General features: G+C 42.5%; 1 protein-coding gene across 1 annotated transcript in view; it reads right to left on the bottom strand.

Annotated features, from left to right (window-relative positions):
- Window positions 1-19,672, bottom strand: part of MUC2 (mucin 2, oligomeric mucus/gel-forming) — a 222,657-nt gene that overhangs the window by 61,485 nt on the left and 141,500 nt on the right. The window contains 2 exon segments of the mRNA XM_030202464.1: window positions 2-2,192; window positions 19,000-19,461. Of these exon segments, the coding sequence (XP_030058324.1) occupies window positions 2-2,192; window positions 19,000-19,461 (2,653 nt within the window).

Genomic DNA, 19,672 nt, shown 5'->3' with positions numbered 1-19,672 from the left:
GGTACTTTCTGTAGTAGTGGTTGGTGTGGGGGTGGTGGAGCTAGTGATGGTTGGTGTTGTAGTGCTTGGTGTGGGGGTGGTGGTACTTTCTGTAGTAGTGGTTGGTGTGGGGGTGGGGGTGGTGGTACTTTGTGTAGTAGTGGTTGGTGTGGGGGTGGTGGAGCTAGTGATGGTTGGTGTTGTAGTGCTTGGCGTGGGTGTGGTGGAGCTAGTGATAGTTGGTGTTGTAGTACTTGGTGTGGGGGTGGGGGTGGTGGTACTTTGTGTAGTAGTGGTTGGTGTGGGGGTGGTGGAGCTAGTGATGGTTGGTGTTGTAGTGCTTGGCGTGGGAGTAGTGGAGCTAGTGATGGTTGGTGTTGTGGTACTTGGTGTGGAGGTGGTGGAGCTAGTGATGGTTGGTGTTGTAGTGCTTGGTGTGGGGGTGGAGGTGGTGGTACTTTGTGTAGTAGTGGTTGGTGTGGGGGTGGTGGAGCTAGTGATGGTTGGTGTTGTAGTGCTTGGTGTGGATGTGGTGGAGCTAGTGATGGTTGGTGTTGTAGTGCTTGGTGTGGAGGTGGTGGAGCTAGTGATGGTTGGTGTTGTAGTGCTTGGTGTGGGGGTGGTGGTACTTTCTGTAGTAGTGGTTGGTGTGGGGGTGGTGGAGCTAGTGATGGTTGGTGTTGTAGTGCTTGGTGTGGGGGTGGGGGTGGTGGTACTTTGTGTAGTAGTGGTTGGTGTGGGGGTGGTGGAGCTAGTGATGGTTGGTGTTGTAGTGCTTGGTGTGGGTGTGTGGGTGGTGGTACTTTGTGTAGTAGTGGTTGGTGTGGGGGTGGTGGAGCTAGTGATGGTTGGTGTTGTAGTACTTGGTGTGGAGGTGGTGGAGCTAGTGATGGTTGGTGTTGTAGTGCTTGGTGTGGGGGTGGGGGTGGTGGTACTTTGTGTAGTAGTGGTTGGTGTGGGGGTGGTGGAGCTAGTGATGGTTGGCGTTGTAGTGCTTGGCGTGGGTGTGGTGGAGCTAGTGATGGTTGGTGTTGTAGTGCTTGGTGTGGGGGTGGGGGTGGTGGTACTTTGTGTAGTAGTGGTTGGTGTGGGGGTGGTGGAGCTAGTGATGGTTGGCGTTGTAGTGCTTGGCGTGGGTGTGGTGGAGCTAGTGATGGTTGGTGTTGTAGTACTTGGTGTGGAGGTGGTGGAGCTAGAGATGGTTGGTGTTGTAGTGCTTGGTGTGGGGGTGGGGGTACTTTGTGTAGTAGTGGTTGGTGTGGGGGTGGTGGAGCTAGTGATGGTTGGTGTTGTAGTGCTTGGTGTGGGGGTGGGGGTGGTGGTACTTTGTGTAGTAGTGGTTGGTGTGGGGGTGGTGGAGCTAGTGATGGTTGGTGTTGTAGTGCTTGGCGTGGGTGTGGTGGAGCTAGTGATGGTTGGTGTTGTAGTACTTGGTGTGGAGGTGGTGGAGCTAGTGATGGTTGGTGTTGTAGTGCTTGGTGTGGTGGTGGGGGTACTTTGTGTAGTAGTGGTTGGTGTGGGGGTGGTGGGGCTAGTGATGGTTGGTGTTGTAGTGCTTGGCGTGGGTGTGGTGGAGCTAGTGATGGTTGGTGTTGTAGTACTTGGTGTGGAGGTGGTGGAGCTAGTGATGGTTGATGTTGTAGTGCTTGGTGTGGTGGTGGGGGTGGTGGTACTTTGTGTAGTAGTGGTCGGTGTGGGGGTGGTGGAGCTAGTGATGGTTGGTGTTGTAGTGCTTGGCGTGGGAGTAGTGGAGCTAGTGATGGTTGGTGTTGTGGTACTTGGTGTGGAGGTGGTGGAGCTAGTGATGGTTGGTGTTGTAGTACTTGGTGTGGCGGTGCTGGAGCTAGTGATGGTTGGTGTTGTAGTGCTTGGTGTGGGGGTGCTTTCTGTAGTAGTGGTTGGTGTGGGTGTGGTGGAGCTAGTGATGGTTGGTGTTGTAGTACTTGGTGTGGAGGTTGTGGAGCTAATGATGGTTGGTGTTGTAGTGCTTGGTGTGGGGGTGGTGGTACTTTCTGTAGTAGTGGTTGGTGTGGGGGTGGTGGAGCTAGTGATGGTTGGTGTTGTAGTGCTTGGCGTGGAGGTGGTAGAGCTAGTGATGGTTGGTGTTGTAGTGCTTGGTGTGGAGGTAGTGGTGCTTTGTGTAGTAGTGGTTGGCATGGGGGTGGTTAGACTTGTGGTTGTTGGAACTGTAGGTGATGAAATTGTAGTTGTTGCTGTGACACAAAACAGAGAAGTTGAAAAAAAACTTTACTTCATTTGAAAACACAAGGACAAACATGAACACTATTGCCTAGAAATATTCACATAATTTCAGAACATCAAATGAATGTACCCTTCATAAGAAGGAAATTGTCAGAAAGATGCTATTGCAATTGATAATGTTAAACTCATGTGTAGTATATAAATATGTCACCTATTTCTGGAACTTCAACTTTTACCATTCTACATTTATTTGCTTCATATCTGAGTTCTGCTTGTGGCTAATAGCTCTACTGAGAGAGTTTTCTATGCACATTTCTCTGCAGCTGAATCCAGAAATGTTGTCATTTCCTCATATATTACAGCAAGTGTGCTTTAATCTTTGTTTTATAACCTGGGGAAAACAACCGTAGGTGTATGACCAATGCAGATTCATAGCCATGGAGTCCCTTAGAGAAAGCATCATTCATGGCAACCAGGGGCAGCTTGTGGGGTAGGCAGGGACAGGTACAAAGACTCACTGTTGGACTCATTTGCATAAGTCTTTGCAAAAATCAGTAAGGCTGAAAAGTGGGGCTATGTATGAAAAGCAAATCTATTCATAACTAAGGCTAGCCCTGATGACAGCTAGGCTATATTTGATATAGCTTTTCAAAATGTTTGAACTTCGTGGGTGTGGCTTGGATCTCTTTCAGGGAGAGAAAACTAACAACTTATAGCAGCAGCTTCAGAGAGCATTTTCCATCTCACAGATAGGCTGCAGAGAATACCTTCTCCTGCTTTAGACTTAGCCTGGCCTCAGAATGACATCCTATAGTATATCTCCTATCAAACTGAGCTCTCTTTTTTCATCAAGCACTGCCATTTCCTCCCCTCACCCTCCCCACTGACAGTTTGAACTTCGTGGGTGTGGCTTGGATCTCTTTCAGGGGGAGAAAACTAACAACTTATAGCAGCAGCTTCAGAGAGCATTTTCCATCTCACAGATAGGCTGCAGAGAATACCTTCTCCTGCTTTAGACTTAGCCTGGCCTCAGAATGACATCCTATAGTATATCTCCTATCAAACTGAGCTCTCTTTTTCATCAAGCACTGCCATTTCCTCCCCTCACCGTCCCCACTGACAGTTTGAACTTCGTGGGTGTGGCTTGGATCTCTTTCAGGGAGAGAAAACTAACAACTTATAGCAGCAGCTTCAGAGAGCATTTTCCATCTCACAGATAGGCTGCAGAGAATACCTTCTCCTGCTTTAGACTTAGCCTGGCCTCAGAATGACATCCTATAGTATATCTCCTATCAAACTGAGCTCTCTTTTTCATCAAGCACTGCCATTTCCTCCCCTTACCCTCCCCACTGACAGTTTGAACTTCGTGGGTGTGGCTTGGATCTCTTTCAGGGAGAGAAAACTAACAACTTATAGCAGCAGCTTCAGAGAGCATTTTCCATCTCACAGATAGGCTGCAGAGAATACCTTCTCCTGCTTTAGACTTAATCCTACCCACCCACCCCTAGAGTGACATGTCTTATATAACCTCCCTATCAACCCACTCATTACTTTACCTCACCCATTTCTATTCTTCTATCACCTTCTCGCACTACTCCAACCAGAGTTACACCTAATCACACTGACCACCCTTCAACATCTTCTGTCCTTCTGTGACTGTTCTCTTGTGCTTGACTGCTTAAATATTTTAAATTTAAATGCTTTACTTTTGTCTATTAGATTGTAAGCTCTTTGAGCAGGGACTGTCTTTCTTCTGTGTTTGTACAGCGCTGCGTACACTTTGTAGCGCTCTAGAAATGTTAAATAATAGTAGTAGTAGTATATATATTTTATTCATTGAAAATTGCACTGAAAGCCCTCCTAATGGCTGAGACTTTTCTGTTTTGCATCGCAAAGATTTTTAAATTGGCAGTTAACTCCTCAGGTGCCAAGTTGCTCCATTCTTGCAAAAAGATTTTAGGCTAGTACTGGATTTCTAATCCCTTCCTGTACCATTGATTTCAACTGCTAGAATCAAGGACTACAAATACCACACTGCTATGACTTCAGGACCAATCAGTATATCCACAATGAATACACACAAGATAAATTGGCATACACTTGAGACAAGGAGGTATGTGCAAATTTATCCTATGCCTCTTCATTGTGGATATCCTGAAAACTCCTAGTGAGCTCACTAGAACTGGAATGGAAAGTCCAAGTCCTATATTAAGGTAATATTTTTTTTCTTACATTTGTACCCTGCGCTTTCCCACTCATGGCAGGCTCAATGCTGCTTACATGGGGCAATGGAGGGTTAAGTGACTTGCCCAGAGTCACAAGGAGCTGCCTGTGCCTGTAGTGGGAATGGAACCCAGTTCCCCAGGACCAAAGTCCACCACTCTAACCACTAGGCCACTCCTCCACTCCAAACCAGGGATTTCCAACCCTGTTCTACAGGTATTCCTAGCCACTTAGGTGGCAACTAAATAGGCACCAAGATCTAAGCACGCCCAATGGCATGTCCTTAGCGCCAATTCAATAACAGCATCTGGGTGCCAAGATGACATTATAGAATACTAGTAAGAAAGGCCCGTTTCTGAGACCAATGAAACGGGCGCTAGCAAGGTTTTAATCATAGTGTGTATGTTTGAGAGAGTGTGTGTGAGAGTGACTGTGTGAGAGAGAGAGACAGAGTGAATGTGCGAGTGTGTGTGTGACATAGAGTGAGAGTGTGTGTGAGAGAATGGTTGAGCACAGTCCATTTTAATAATAGGCTATGGATTTTTCCTTTAGGAAGCCATCAAAATCTTTTTTAAACCCTGCTAAGTTGAGCACAGTCCATTTTAATTTTAGGCTGTGGACTTTTCCTTTCGGAAGCTATCCAAACATTTTTTAAACCCTGTTAAATTATTTCCACTTTTTAGTTACGCGTGACCTGATTAATTAGGAAGTTGATGTTTCATTAAGTGATTGTCTTTTTTGGACATCCAAATTTGGTTGATCTATATAGAATGCAGAGGTATGTGTATGTCATGACTTTCACCCACACTCCATCCAAACCGTAGAGGCATGCTGTATGTACTTGAACATAGGGCAGGGTAATTTTATAAGTAGTAAATATGCACCAAAACCCCCGTTTTTAAATTCCCCTTCCCCCATGTATGCACATACAGCAAGTGTGGCTGGCACTGGTTAATTAGCTGTGCTGTTTGCTGTGAGGAAGCGAATGGCAGGGCTCAGCTTCTGCCTGCAGCATGGCAGAGCCTGGAAAGAGGTTAGTTGTGAGCTACAACTGTGTGACCTGCAAAATGAGTGGTAGAAAAGAGCTGCAGGGCACAGCACAGAAGGTAAGATTGAATGATCCTTTTAAACTGCAAATGAATAGATCTGTATTTGTCACAGCATGCTGTTTTTTGTTTCTTTTAATGAGTGAGTAAAGTACCCTCACCTGTTTAGAAGTTGGTATCACTACATGGGCAATAGAGGTATGAAGAGCTTGTGTTACTGAAGCTGTTGAAATCCAAAGTATTAGCACTTTTTCTAACAGATGTTGTTAACGTTTCCGGCCTATTGAATTTGTAGCAGCTCCATGTCCAGCGACCCTCTCCTCCCCTCCTGCACCCCTCTGCATCCGTTCCTCCTCTCCTTCTGACTCTGCACTCCTCTGGGGTCTTCCTGCAGGGGCAGTGACGGGCAGGGAGAGGAGGAGTGGTTGCAGAGATGGCTGTGTACAGAGCCCTGTTGCAGGTTTTTTTTTTCTTAGCTTTTTTCTTTGTGTACGGTCGGGTGACTTGGCTGAGGCGGGGGATGCTTTTGCACAGTCAGTTCCTGAAAAGGTGAAGAGGAAGGGGGTGGAGTTACCTGCATCGGCGTGAGCAACAGTGGTTTTTTTTCTTTTTGATATTTGGTTACTCCGTGGTTTTGTATGTTTTGGTTTTTGGTTTTTTTTTAGCTAATGATGAAGCTTGGCAGCCAGGCTCCCGAGCGTGTTTCCCTACACCTCCCCCCGCCTGGCTCGCTGGAGACTGGCTGCCAACCTCCATCATTTGTTCCACTGTTCTGCCCTCGTCGTCATCACGTTTGACGCGAGGGCGGTGCAGGGAGGCATTGTGGTGGCTTCACCACCATGAACTTACGAACCCTTTCTCTAGTGGTGTGACTTCAGAACTTTTGTCTTCAGAACGTTGAGGGTGCGTTTTATTATAGTAGATGAGCATAAATTGACACTGGCATGCCTAACATTATTATACTCATTTTAGAACTTTTATTATAATGAGATTCAGTTTATTCAGTATGTCTTCATATGAAGTATGCTACTTTTCTTTTTAAATTCCTTTTTTTAAATGTTGCTTATGATTTTATATGTATATGCTTTCTACATTTAAATGTATGACGTTCTTTGCAACAATTTATTTATATGTATTTATTTATTTATATAATGTTATTTTAATGCCTGGACCCCTTAAGTAGGCATTTGCAGAAACACGGCCATGTCAGGTCAACAATAAAATTAAACACCAGAGTGTGGCTCCAGTGACATCAATATACCCTTGACCATCTCCACTTTTTGTTGTTTCTGTTCTCTATGGAATGTTTTTGTTTATTTATTTATTTACCACCTTTTTGAAGGAATTCACTCAAGGCGGTATACAGTAAAAATAGATTTTGTTCTTTTCCTGTTTCTCTTCTTTAAAGTTAAGCACCAACGCTTATGCCAATTCAATGTCAGTTGCAACTGTTGGTGCCTATGTATGCCCTTAAGTGCATGAAACTTAAAGTATTCTATCATTTATGTGCACAACTCAGAGACACACCTATGACCCACCCAGTCTCAGTCCATGTGTGCACCTCCTTCAAACTCATGAACTAACAGCAACAGTTTAAATAGGACATAGAAGTAGGAATTGAGATATACAGCTCATATTTCACAGTATTTTAGAACAGAATCTGCACACCCATAATGGTCATCTTTGCATCTTAGAAATATAACCAGCTATTGCACCTGTACCAGTGACCAGTTTCCTGTACCATTTTGGACTTGGTGGGGGGACAAAAACAACTGGTGGATTATGGGGGTATCCCCCTTAATCTCTCCTGTGGAGTGCTGCTCAGGAGCAACTGTTTCCTAAAAAATAAACATGTTTGATAGCAGGTGTAACTTGCAATGTTAAACTTTTATGACATAGAAGTTTAATCCCCTTCTGAAATGAAGAATAAAGGTGTATGAATTTGCCACATCCTTTTCCTGTCCAAAACATGCCCAGATCACTCCCCCCCCCCCCCCCCCTTTGCTATTTGCATGCATTTGGATTTCAGATGTGCATATCCTGGCTCTGTAAAATGGGGAATTAGATGTTTATGCAAGATAAATGTTTAAGTGCACATTTATGCACAACTCAAACATGAATATGGCTTAACTGATTTTAGCACATATGCTATAGAATAATGCCTCGTGCCAATTGAATGCATATAAATGCATATAAATGCCAATTATATGCATAAAGTGCATTTATTCTATAACTCTTGCACTCAAATGGTACCTATCTTTACACACCAATTTACAGAATTGCCCTGGATTTCAATTGTTGATTAAATGCCGCTGCTGCCACAATCGGGCAACAACTTTCACAATAAATGTAAACAATACAATGAAATGATTCTCCTGTCAAGCTACAGAGATCAAAAATAATTGTGGCAGCTACGGCGTTTAATTGGCAATTGAAATCCAGCATTATAAAGTAGCTGACCTAACTGACCAAAGGTTCGTTGAACCTATATTTTTCCTGTGAAAATGGCAGACTCCTGACGCAGGCACTAATGCCGAAACACGGCCGTGCTGAGTCATATTAATCAATTACAATGAATATGTATCAGATAATTGTGCATACATTGGAGTGAAGTTAAGGGCTCCTTTTACAAAGTGGCGTTACCGATTAGCATGCTCTGAGTGCGGCTAGTTACGCCTTCTGAATAAGGTTGGGAAGCACTGCACTACACTGAAAAATATTAAGCACTGTTATTTAGGTGCTTCGATTATTTTTCTGAGGCTTTCCCCTTCCTTTTCAATTAAGAATTTTGGGACAAATAACATCATTTTATTAAAAAAAAACTTCAGTTTATTCTTGCAGTTGTATTTTTGAGTAGGTAATCTTTTTTTTATTTTCTGTGACAGTAACTTACCAGCTGGGATTCACAATGAATATGTATGAAATAGGTTTGCATGTCCTGCTCACTTCATTTATACATTTGCTTCATGCATGTAGATTGTGGATATTCTGAAAACCTGGTGGGCTGAGGGTACCCACTGCCTTACAGAAATGCATACAGGAAGGAATTCAATAAACGGCACTGAAACTTAAGTAACAAAAAAATTCAGCAGTAAGTGCTATTCTATAAAGGGCATGTCCCTTATGTAGACTAGCTTATATTGCAGATCTCATGCCTAACTATCGGGTATTGGACTTACCCTTGCTAAAACCTAGTACAAATGCTGACACCCAAGTTAGGAGCAGTTAGGCAATATTCTGAAATTTTGCACATGACTTTTCAGACTGCCTCTGACATGCTCATGGTCAGAGATATACACCCAGTGGCGTACCGAGGGCGAGGCGGTCCACCCTGAACTCATGCCGCTGGAGGGGTGCAGAAAGCAGCTGGGGGGAGGGTGTCGTGCTGCACCCGGGGGGATGGACACCACTGCACCTGGTGGGGGGGGGGGGAACCAAGGATCGCCACTGTATATACCATTTAAGTTAGGTGCTGTGCCTTATGGAATATTATGCATCAAGATGCACCTGCAAATTTTAATGAGTGCCGATTAAGTGCTAGGGAGGTAAAGTTCCTTGAGGAAATCGAGGACTGCTTTATGGAGCAGCTGCTACAGGAGCCGACAAGAGAAGGAAAAATTCTAGACCTAGTCCTTAGTGGAGTGCATGATCTGGTGCATGAGGAAATGGTGATGGGGCCACTTGATAACAGTGATCACAATATGATCAGATTTGATATTAGCTTTGGAGTAGGTATACACAGGAAATCCAATATGTTAGTGTTTAACTTTCAAAAAGGAGACCATGATAAAATTAGAAGAATGGTGAAAAAAACACTTAGAGGAGCAACTGTGAGGGTCAAAAATTTACATCAGGCATGGATGCTGTTCAAAAATACCATCCTGGAAGCCCAGGCCAAATATATTCTGTGTATTAAAAAAGGAGGGAGGAAGACCAAACGGCAGCCGGCATAGTTAAAAAGTGAGGTGAAGGAAGCTATTAGACCTGAAAGAAAATCCTTCAGAAAATGGAAGAAGGAACCGACTAAAAATAATAAGAAACAGCATAAGGAATGCCAAGTCAAATGTAAAGCGTTGATAAGGAAGTCAAAAAGGGACTTTGAAAAAATGATTGCATTGGAGGCAAAAACACATAGTAAAATTTTTTTTAGGTACATTAAAAGCAAGAAGCTGGTGAAAGAATCGGTTGGACCGCTAGATGACCGAGGAGTAAAAGGGGCAATCAGGGAAGACAAAGCCATTGCAGAGAGATTAAATGAATTCTTTGCTTTGGTCTTCAACAAGGAAGATTTGGGAGATATACTGGTGCCAGAAATGGTATTCAAAGCTGACAGAGAAACTGAATGAAATCTCTATAAACCTTGAGGATGTAATGGGGCATTTTGACAAATTGAAGAGTAGCAAGTCTCCTGGACCGGATGGTATTCATTCCAGAGTACTGATAGAATTGAAAAATGAACTAGCGGAACTATTGTTAGTAATATGTAATTAACTTTAAAATCGAGCGTGGTACCGGAAGACTTGAGGGTGGCCAATGTAACGCCGATATTTTAAAAAGGTTCCAGAGGGGATCCAGGAAATTATAGACCGGTGAGACTGACCTCAGTGCCGGGCAAAATGGTAGAGACAATTATAAAGAATAAAATTGCAGAGCATATTCAAAAGCATGGATTAATGAGACAAAGCCAACATGGATTTAGTGAAGGGAAATCTTGCCTCACCAATCTATTACATTCCTTTGAAGGGGTGAACAAACATGTGGATAAAGGCGAGCCAGTTGATATTGTATATTTGGATTTTCAAAAGGTATCTGACAAAGTACCCCGTGAAAGACTCCAGAAGAAATTGGAGAGTCATGGGATAGAAGGTAGTGTCCTATGGTGGATTTAAAAACTGGTTAAAGGATAGAAAACAGAGAGTAGGGTTAAATGGTCAGTATTCTCAATGGAGAAGGGTAGATAGTGGGGTTCTGCAGGGGTCTGTGATGGGACTGCTGCTTTTTAACATATTTATAAATGATCTAGAGGTGGGAGTAACTAGTGAGGTAATTAACTTTGCTGATGACAAAAAGTTATTTAAAGTTGTTAAATCACGAGAGGATTGTGAAAAATTATAAGAGGACCTTACAAGACTGGGAGACTGGCCATCTAAATGAGGAAAAGATAGGACTGCTGTTTTAGTTGGCGACTCAATCATTAGGCATGTATATAGCTGGGTGGCTGGTGGACGTGAGGATCACCTGGTGACTTGCCTGCCTGGGGCGAAGGTGGCGAACCTTACGCGGCACCTAGACAAGAGTTTAGATAGTGCTGGGGAGGAGCCGGCCGTCTTGGTACACATGGGTACCAACGACATAGGAAAATGTGGGAGAGAGGTTCTGGAAGCTAAATTTAGGCTTTTAGGAAGGAAGCTCAAATCCAGATACTCTAGGTTAGCATTTTGTGAAATACTACCTGTTCCACGCGCAGGGCTCAAGCGACAGGCAGAGATCCAGAGTCTCAATGCGTGGATGAGACGATGGTGTGGGGAGGAGGGTTTTGGATTTGTCAGGAACTGGTCAGCATTCTGGGGAAGGGAGAACCTATCTGATGGGCTTCACCTTAACCACGGTGGGACCAGGCTGCTGGCGTCAACTTTTAAAAAGGAAATAGAGCAACTTTTAAACTAGAAACGGGGGGGGGGGGGGGGGGAAGGCCGACAGTCGCTCAAAAGCGCATGGTTCGGGAGAAGGTATCTTTTGAGGATATCACCCAGATAGGGAAAAAAGGGTTACTTGTGAGTAAGGATGACAAAGAAATCATAGAGGATCAGATGGACTTAAATAAAATTAATAATGACCAGACAGAAGACAACATATTAATAATGCCATGTATTAAACGTAATAAAAAACGGAACAATAAGCATACATTGAAATGTCTATACGCAAATGCCAGGAGCCTGAGGCATAAGATGGGAGAGCTGGAGTACATTGCACACAATGAAAAACTGTATATTATAGGCATCTCTGAGACCTGGTGGAAGGAAGATAACCAATGGGACACAGTCATACAGGGCTACAAATTATATCGTAGTGACAGGGTGGATAGAATTGGAGGAGGGGTAGCACTGTATGTAAATGAGAACCTTGACTCAGATAGGCTGCAAATATTGCAGGAGACAAAACCCCTATTGGAATCCTTGTGGATTGAAATTCCACGTGAAAAAGGGAAAAGGACGGTGATAGGAGTGTACTACCATCCGCCTAGCCAAGACGAGCAGATGGACGCAGCAATGTCAAGGGAAATTAGGGAAGTGAATAAAAAGGGCAATGTAATATTAATGGGTGACTTCAATTATCCGGATATAGACTGGGTTAATGAGACATCGGTATACGCAAGGGAGGTGAAATTTCTTGATGAAATCAATGACGGCTTCATGGAACAGCTGGTTCAGGAGCCAACAAGAGAAGGAAAAATACTAGACTTAATCATTAGTGGAGCTCATGATCTGGTGCGTGGGGTAACGGTGCGAGGGCCACTTGATAACAGTGATCATAAAATGATCAGTTTTGATATTGGCTATGAAGTAAGTGAACTCAGGAAATCAAATACACTAGCATTTAACTTTAGAAAAGGAGACTACAATAAAATGAGAAGAATGATGAATAAAAGACTGAAGGGAGCAGCTGAAAGGGTAAAAAACTTGAATCAGGCGTGGATGCTTTTCAAAAACACCATCCTAGAAGTACAGGACAAATATATTCCGCGTATTAGAAAAAGAGGCAAAAAGACTAAACGTCTACCGGCATGGCTAAACAGTAAGATAAAGGAAACTATTAGAGCCAAAAAACAATCCTTCAGAAAATGGAGAAGGGAACCGACTGAATACAATAAGATAAAACATAAGGAATGTCAAGCCAAATGCAAAAAGGAGATAAGGAGGGCTAAGACGGACTTTGAAAAAAAGTTAGCGTTAGAAGCAAAAACACATAGCAAAATTTTTTTTAGGTATATTAAAAGCAGGAAGCCGGCTAAAGAGTCGGTAGGACCGCTGGACGACTGTGGTGTTAAAGGGGCGATCAGGGAAGACAAAGCCGTAGCAGAGAAATTAAATGAATTCTTTGCTTCGGTCTTCACCGAGGAGGATTTGGGAGGGATACCGGTGCCGGAAAAGGTATGTGCAGCAGACGAGTCAGAAAGACTAAGAGGCATATTTTCAAAGCACTTTGGGAGGCTAAGTTCCATAGGTTTCTATGGAACTTTGGGAGGCTAAGTGCTTTGAAAATGAGCCTCTAAATGATTTCTCTGTAAACTTGGAGGGTGTAATGGGCAGTTCTGCAAACTGAAAAGTAGTAAATCACCAGGACCGGATGGTATTCATCCCAGAGTATTAATAGAGCTGAAAAATGAACTTGTGGAGCTACTGGTAGTAATATGCAATTTATCCCTAAAAACAGGTGTGATACCGGAAAATTGGAGGGTGGCCAATGTAACGCCAGTTTTTAAAAAGGGTTCCAGAGGAGATCCGGGATATTATAGACTGGTGAGTCTGACGTCGGTGCCGGGAAAAATGGTGGAGGTTATTATTAAGAATAAAAATTACAGAGCACATACAAAAGCATGGGCTACTGAGACAGCACGGATTTAGTGAAGGGAAGTCTTGCCTCACAAATCTACTGCATTTTTTACATGTGGACAAAGGGGAGCCGGTGGATATTGTATATCTAGATTTTCAGAAGGTGTTTGACAAAGTGCCTCATGAAAGACTCCAAAGGAAACTGGAGAGTCATGGGATCGGAGGCAGTGTATTATTATGGATTAAGAGCTGGTTAAAAGATAGGAAGCAGAGAGTAGGGTTGAATGGTCATTATTCTCGATGGAGAAGGGTAGTTAGTGGGGTCCCTCAGGGGTCTGTGCTGGGACCGCTGCTTTTTAACATATTTATAAATGACCTTGAGATGGGAGTAACTAGTAAGGTAATTAAATTCGCAGATGACACAAAATCCAGGGTCGTCTCATTGCAAGAGGAGTGTGAAAGATTACAAGAAGACCTCATGAGACTGGGGGATTGGGCGTCCAAATGGCAGATGAAGTTCAACGTTGACAAGTGCAAAGTGATGCATGTGGGAAGGAGGAACCCGAATTACAGCTATGTCATGCAAGGTTCCGCTTTAGGAGTTACGGACCAAGAAAGGGATCTGGTAGTCATTGTGGATAGGACGTTGAAATCTTCAGCTCAATGTGCTGCGGTGGCTAAGAAGGCGAACAGAATGTTGAGTATTATTAGAAAAGGGATGGAAAACAAGCATGAGGATGTTATAATGCCGTTATATTGCTCCATAGTGCATCCGCACCTGGAGTATTGTGTTCAGTTCTGGTCGCCTCAAATAAATACAAAAGATATAAAGGAATTGGAGAAGGTGCAGAGAAGGGCGACAAAAATAATAAAAGGGATGGGCAACTACCCTATGAGGAGAGGTTAAGACGGCTAGGACTGTTTAGCCTGGAGAAAAGGCGGCTGAGGGGTGATATGATAGAGGTCTACAAAATAATGAGTGGGGTAGAGCGGACAGATGTGAAGCGTTTGTTTACACTTTCTAACAATAATAGAACCAGGGGACACAAGATTAAATTATAATGTGGTAGGTTTAAAACAAATCAGAGAAAGTTTTTCTTTACTCAGCGCATACTTAGACTCTGGAACTCATTGCTGGAGAAGGTAGTGACAGCAACTGGCCTTGCTGAGTTTAAAGGAGGTCTGGACAGATTCCTGAAGGAAAAGTCCATTGATCATTATTAAATTTGGGGGTTTTGTCAGGTTCTTGGGGCCTGGATTGGCCGCTGTCAGAGACAGAGTGCTGGGTTTGATAGACCTTTGGTCTTTTCCCAGCGTGGCAGTGCTTATATACTAATGTGAGCAAGTGCAAAGTGATGCATGTGGGAAAGAGAAACCTGAACTATAGGTACGTAATGCAAGGTTCCACCGAGTAAGAAGGGATCTCGGCATCGTTGTTGATATGTTGAAACCCTCTGCTCAGTGTGCTGCAACGGCTAAGAAAGCAAATAGAATTTTAGGTATTATTAGGAAAGGAATGGAAAACAAAAGGGAGGATGTTTTAATGCCTTTGCATCGGTCCATGGTGCGACTGCACCTCGAATATTGTGTTCAATTCTGGTCACCGCATCTAAAAAAAGATATAGTGGAATTAAAAAAGGTACAGAGAAGGGGAACAAAAATGATAAAGGGGATGGGACTACTTCACTATGAGGAAAGGCTGAAGTGGCGAGGGCTCTTCAGCTTGGAGGAAAGATGGCTGAGGGGAGATATGATAGAGGTCTATAAAATAATGAGTGGAGTGGAACGGGTAGACGTGAATCGTTTGTTTACTCTTTTCAAAAATACTGGGACTAGGGGCATGCGATGTAGCTACAAAGTAGTTAATACAGAATTTAAGTTAGTTCTTGGACCAATGTATAACAGTATATTTCATACATATTTATTGTGGAATCAGCATTGAGGACTGGAGTTTAGTACCATGGTAGTTTTGTAAGACTGAAAATACAGTAATGAAATGATGTGCAACTGGTATTAGCATTTTCAATACATGTGTTGAAGGGAAGTTTTGTAAAAAAGATAAAACAGATATCCTTGTCTATTCAGGTTCCTACAGATTCTATCAGTAGTGCTTTTGTTGCACCATAAATCCATTCTCCCTAGCTAAAGAGGTAATTGCTAATAAGCACAAAAAATGACAAATTTTTAAAATGCATTATTTAGTTGTAAGACATTATTTCAATGGTACCTGGGGTTGTAAATGAAGTAGGCTCTGTTTCTTCAGTGGTACATGTTGTGGTAGATGGCACAGTTGGTGTTGTTGTCACTGTTACCCTTGTGGTTGACAGCACAGTGGTATTTGTTGTGGTGGTTGGTCCTGGAGTAGTTGTGGGAGGAGGTGTTACACAAAAAGGTACAGTCAGGAAGCGAACACACCAACTAAGGGGCATATCAGCATGGTCTACTGTTAAGATGTGTTATTTATACCACTAAGGGGAGTAGTTATCCATGTGGGCTCTTGTCAAGATGTGTTTTTTTTTAGCACTAACATACTATTTTAGCAAAAGTCCCATTTTCTGTAATGAGACCTAGTTACCAATAACTGAGGTTTATAGTAAAATAACATGTTTTAATGGTAGCCCCTGATTACATGATAACTTGTAATAATCATCAACTTGTGATAGTTGATATCGATCCCCCTTGATTAATTTGTGATAGTTGATAACTATAGTTGATAACTTCCCCCTTGATTAAAGAAAATAGAAATGTCTCTAGAAATTTAAATCACTGCTATATGTAATAAACATGAGCCAAGTATAGGACAATCAATCCATTATGATATCACTGATGAGGCTGGCTCTTAGTTATTGGTGGAATGAGGCATTATGATGTCACAATATCAGCTCTGGTTACCAGAGACTTTTGAAACTCTTTTCACTAAGCGGGGAAGCTATCTATGTGCACTACTGTTAAGATGTGTTATTTTACCACTAACTTGGGCTATTTTAGCACTGGTCCCATTTTATACAATTTTTATTTATTTATTTAGATTTTGCTCACACCTTTTCCAGTAGTACCTCAAGTTGAGTTACATTCAGGTACAATGAGACCTCTCGTTACTAATAACTGGAGTTAACAAAAAATAACAAGTCTTAAGGGTAGACCATGTTGATAACTTCCCCCATAAAAGTGGTTAAACTTAAATCAGTACTTGTCTGTATTCATTGTTATTACAGCGAACATACATAGAAAGAAAAATATACACACATTCAGATTATTAAGAACTATGACGTGGAGGGGCATAATCGAAAGACGCCGGCCATCTCTATAGACGGCCATCTCCGGGGCCGGCACCGCAAGCAGGCAGAGCCAACCGTATTTTCGAAAAAGATGGCCGGCCATCTTTACCTTCGTTAATATGGTTGGCCCAGCCAAATGCCAGAGCTGGCCGAGTTTGAGATGGCTGGGATCGATTTTCAGCGATAATGGAAACCGAAACCGGCAACCTCAAACCCGGCCGAATCCAAGGCATTTGGTCGTGGGAGAAGCCAGCATTTGTAGTGCACCTTCTAAAAATAAGTAAATAAAAATAGCTCCCAGGTGCATAGCTCCCTTCTCTTGGGTGCTGAGCCCCCCAAAACCCACTCCCCACTACTCTACACCACTACCATAGCCCTAAGGGGTGTGGGGGGCACCTACATGTGGGTACAGTGGGTTTTGGGGGTTTTGGAGGGCTCAACAAATACCACCACAAGTGTAACAGGTAGGGGGGGATGGGCCTGGGTCCACCTGCCTGAAGTGCACTGCACCCACTAAAAACTGCTCTAGGGACTTGCATACTGCTGTCATGGAGCTGGGTTTGACATTTGAGGCTGGCATAGAGGCTGGCAAAAAATGTAAAGTTTTTTTTTAGGGTGGGAGGGGGTTGGTAACCACTGGGAGAATAAGGGGAGGTCATCCCCAATTCCATGCGGTGGTCAGCTGGTCAGTTGGGGTACCTTTTTGAGGCTTGGTCGTGAATAAGAAGGGACCAAGTGAAACCGGCAAAATGCTCATCATCGCTGGTTTTATTTTTTCCATTATCGGGCGAAGCCGGCTATCTCTTAAACACGCCCATGTCCCGCCTTCAGTACACTGCTGGCACGCCCCCTTGAACTTTCACTGGCTCTGCGACAGGAAACCGGCGAGGGTGTCAAAAAATCGGCTTTCGATTATACCGATTTGGCCAGTTTCAGGAGATCGCCGGCCATCTCCCGATTTATGTCGTAAGATGGTCGGCAATCACTTTCGAAAATGAGCTGGTTATTGACCTTACAAAAAAACGTTTTCTGCAATTTCTCTATCAGGTACAGTTGTGATTTCATAAAACATGAATAAATACCAAAGAAACATACTTATTACTGCCAATTAAGTGCCAATTTTGCACTAACTTGCAAATTAAGTTGAATACGTAAATGAGTATTTTATATCTCTGCACTCAATTATGCACTTAACTTGTGGCCCCATTTATAGAATCTAGGGGTTAACACAGATTTTCAGCACTAGATGATAATTTGCACAATCAAAACTAGGCCAAATCTAGGTGTTATCCTTGGGCACCAAACCAATGATTACAGTCTTATCCTCAGTAAGACACGGTGCCTTTCCATTCTTCCTACCTGAATTGACAATACTTGAAATAAATAGAGATGTGGCCCCTGCCTTTCATCATTCTATACAATGAAAACCTTCCCATTCACTCCCACCCCAGCTACAGCAAAAAGATCTCAGGAATTCCCTAATCCTTCAGAACCTCAGCTTATGGGTCTTCTTCATCCCCTCAGAAAGACACTGCCTCTTGTAGACAGCTCATTCAAAGTAGGTCAGTCTTTCCAGCAAGAGGGAGATTATGCTTCTTCTGCAAGCCACAATGGAAAAGACTCTGAAACCATAAGTGGAAATTCCATAGGGCTTGAGACTTCAGGGGATTCTTCTTAGTCGAGGGAGAAGGTCACACAAGAATCTTATAACAAACAGTGAAAAGGAAGAAACTGTGAAGTGGGGGGGCATCATACTTTTTTTAAGTATTGTGGAATGGCTGAAAAATTGTCTTTACTCAAAAGAACATTTAACCAAACATTTCAGCCAAGATAGAATATTCCAATCTGAGCAGCAAAATTTTGACTGCCCTTATTTAGGAAAAAATTGCAAGCAGACAACAGAACATAAGAATAGCCATGCTGGCTCAAACCAATGGTCCTTTTAGCCCAGTATCCTGTTTCTAACAGTGGCCCATTCAGATCACAAGAACCTGGCACAAACCCAGGAATCTTTACTTGAGTTTGGCTGAAAATTCACCTAAATTCAGCTGCTGAAAATTAGGCGCCCTTGATGAGATAGTCTTGAAAATCACCCTATTAATAAGCTGTCTGTATTCACTGTTGCAGTAAATTCTAGAGGTGTGTCTGACCCTACCCTCCCCCCCCCCCCAAAAAAAAGATCACTGTTAATTTAAATCGAATTTTCCCCTATTTTCATGCATTTTTTGTATTTCTTTGACCTTATTATTTTTTACATGCACATTTTATGTGCAAGAACTTAAAAATGCACATAATTGTGTCCATGTTAATTCATAGGTAAACACATACATTTTTAGGCACCTAATTAAACTGCCTGCAATTGAAAACAGGGAAATATATGTACGTTATTACTCATCAGCCCAGACTTTATGTCCTGCCTATCTACCTTGATGGCTGTGTTGCCAGAGGTTCCGTTTCTAAGTGGTGGTTTAGGTCTTTGTAAACAACAAGATATTAATCCATCAATATTTTCATTTCAGATACTTGTATCAAGCCATGTGGCAAAATGTCAGTGTGTGACCACTACGTTGTTATAGTGAAGAAGTGACTTGGATATTCTGTTGCGCACGTCACCTTAGTCAGAAGAAAATGTTATTAAATAGAAATTAGCAATATAGATTTACAAAAACAAATAGAATATTAAATGTACAATTATTGTCTGAAGATTTTCTATAGTACCTGTAGTTGAAGATATGGTTGTTGAGGCTGTGGTGGTTGGTGTTGTGGTTGTTATAGTTGGTGTAGTGGTAGTTGTAGTTGTGGTTGGGGTAGTTGGAGTGGTTGGTGTTGGGGTTGAAGCTGTGGTACTTGAAGTTGGAGGTGTTTCACAGGTTGTAAAGCAGCAGTAGATATTTACTTCATAATTCATACACATTGGAAATTCTATCTGGTCTTTGTTTTTGCAGACAAGTCCAGTTGAGACATCACATTCCACTTTCTGACCCAGGTCCTTGATTGGTGTATCTGGAAATCTCTCTGCTCGGCATGATATGTTACTTGGATTCTCACAGATTTCATATCCATGCTTTCTAATCTCTTCATAGGTTTCAAAATCACCACCCTCACCTTCTGGTAAATAACTGGGATAACTCACATCAATCCAACCAGTCCAATTGCAATAGACACTGGTTGAACACACTGCTGTAAGACAATAACAAAATGCACTGAGTAAAAGAATTATTTACTAAAAAATTTGCAATATACAGGAAAACAAAAAAGAACCTACTTCTATAACAACAGATAATATGTAGAAATTCTATTTCAAATACATTTTGAATATCTTCTAATTAAACAGAAGGACTACTCAATTTAACAATATGTGACCCGCTGAGTGAAAAGATACCAAAATGGG

Source organism: Microcaecilia unicolor, chromosome 4 (genome assembly GCF_901765095.1).
Source record: "Microcaecilia unicolor chromosome 4, aMicUni1.1, whole genome shotgun sequence".
In the NCBI taxonomy this organism is placed as follows: Eukaryota; Metazoa; Chordata; class Amphibia; order Gymnophiona; family Siphonopidae; genus Microcaecilia; species Microcaecilia unicolor.
The sequence above is the reverse complement of the archived record's forward strand: the minus strand, read 5'-3'. Positions and strand labels throughout refer to the sequence as shown.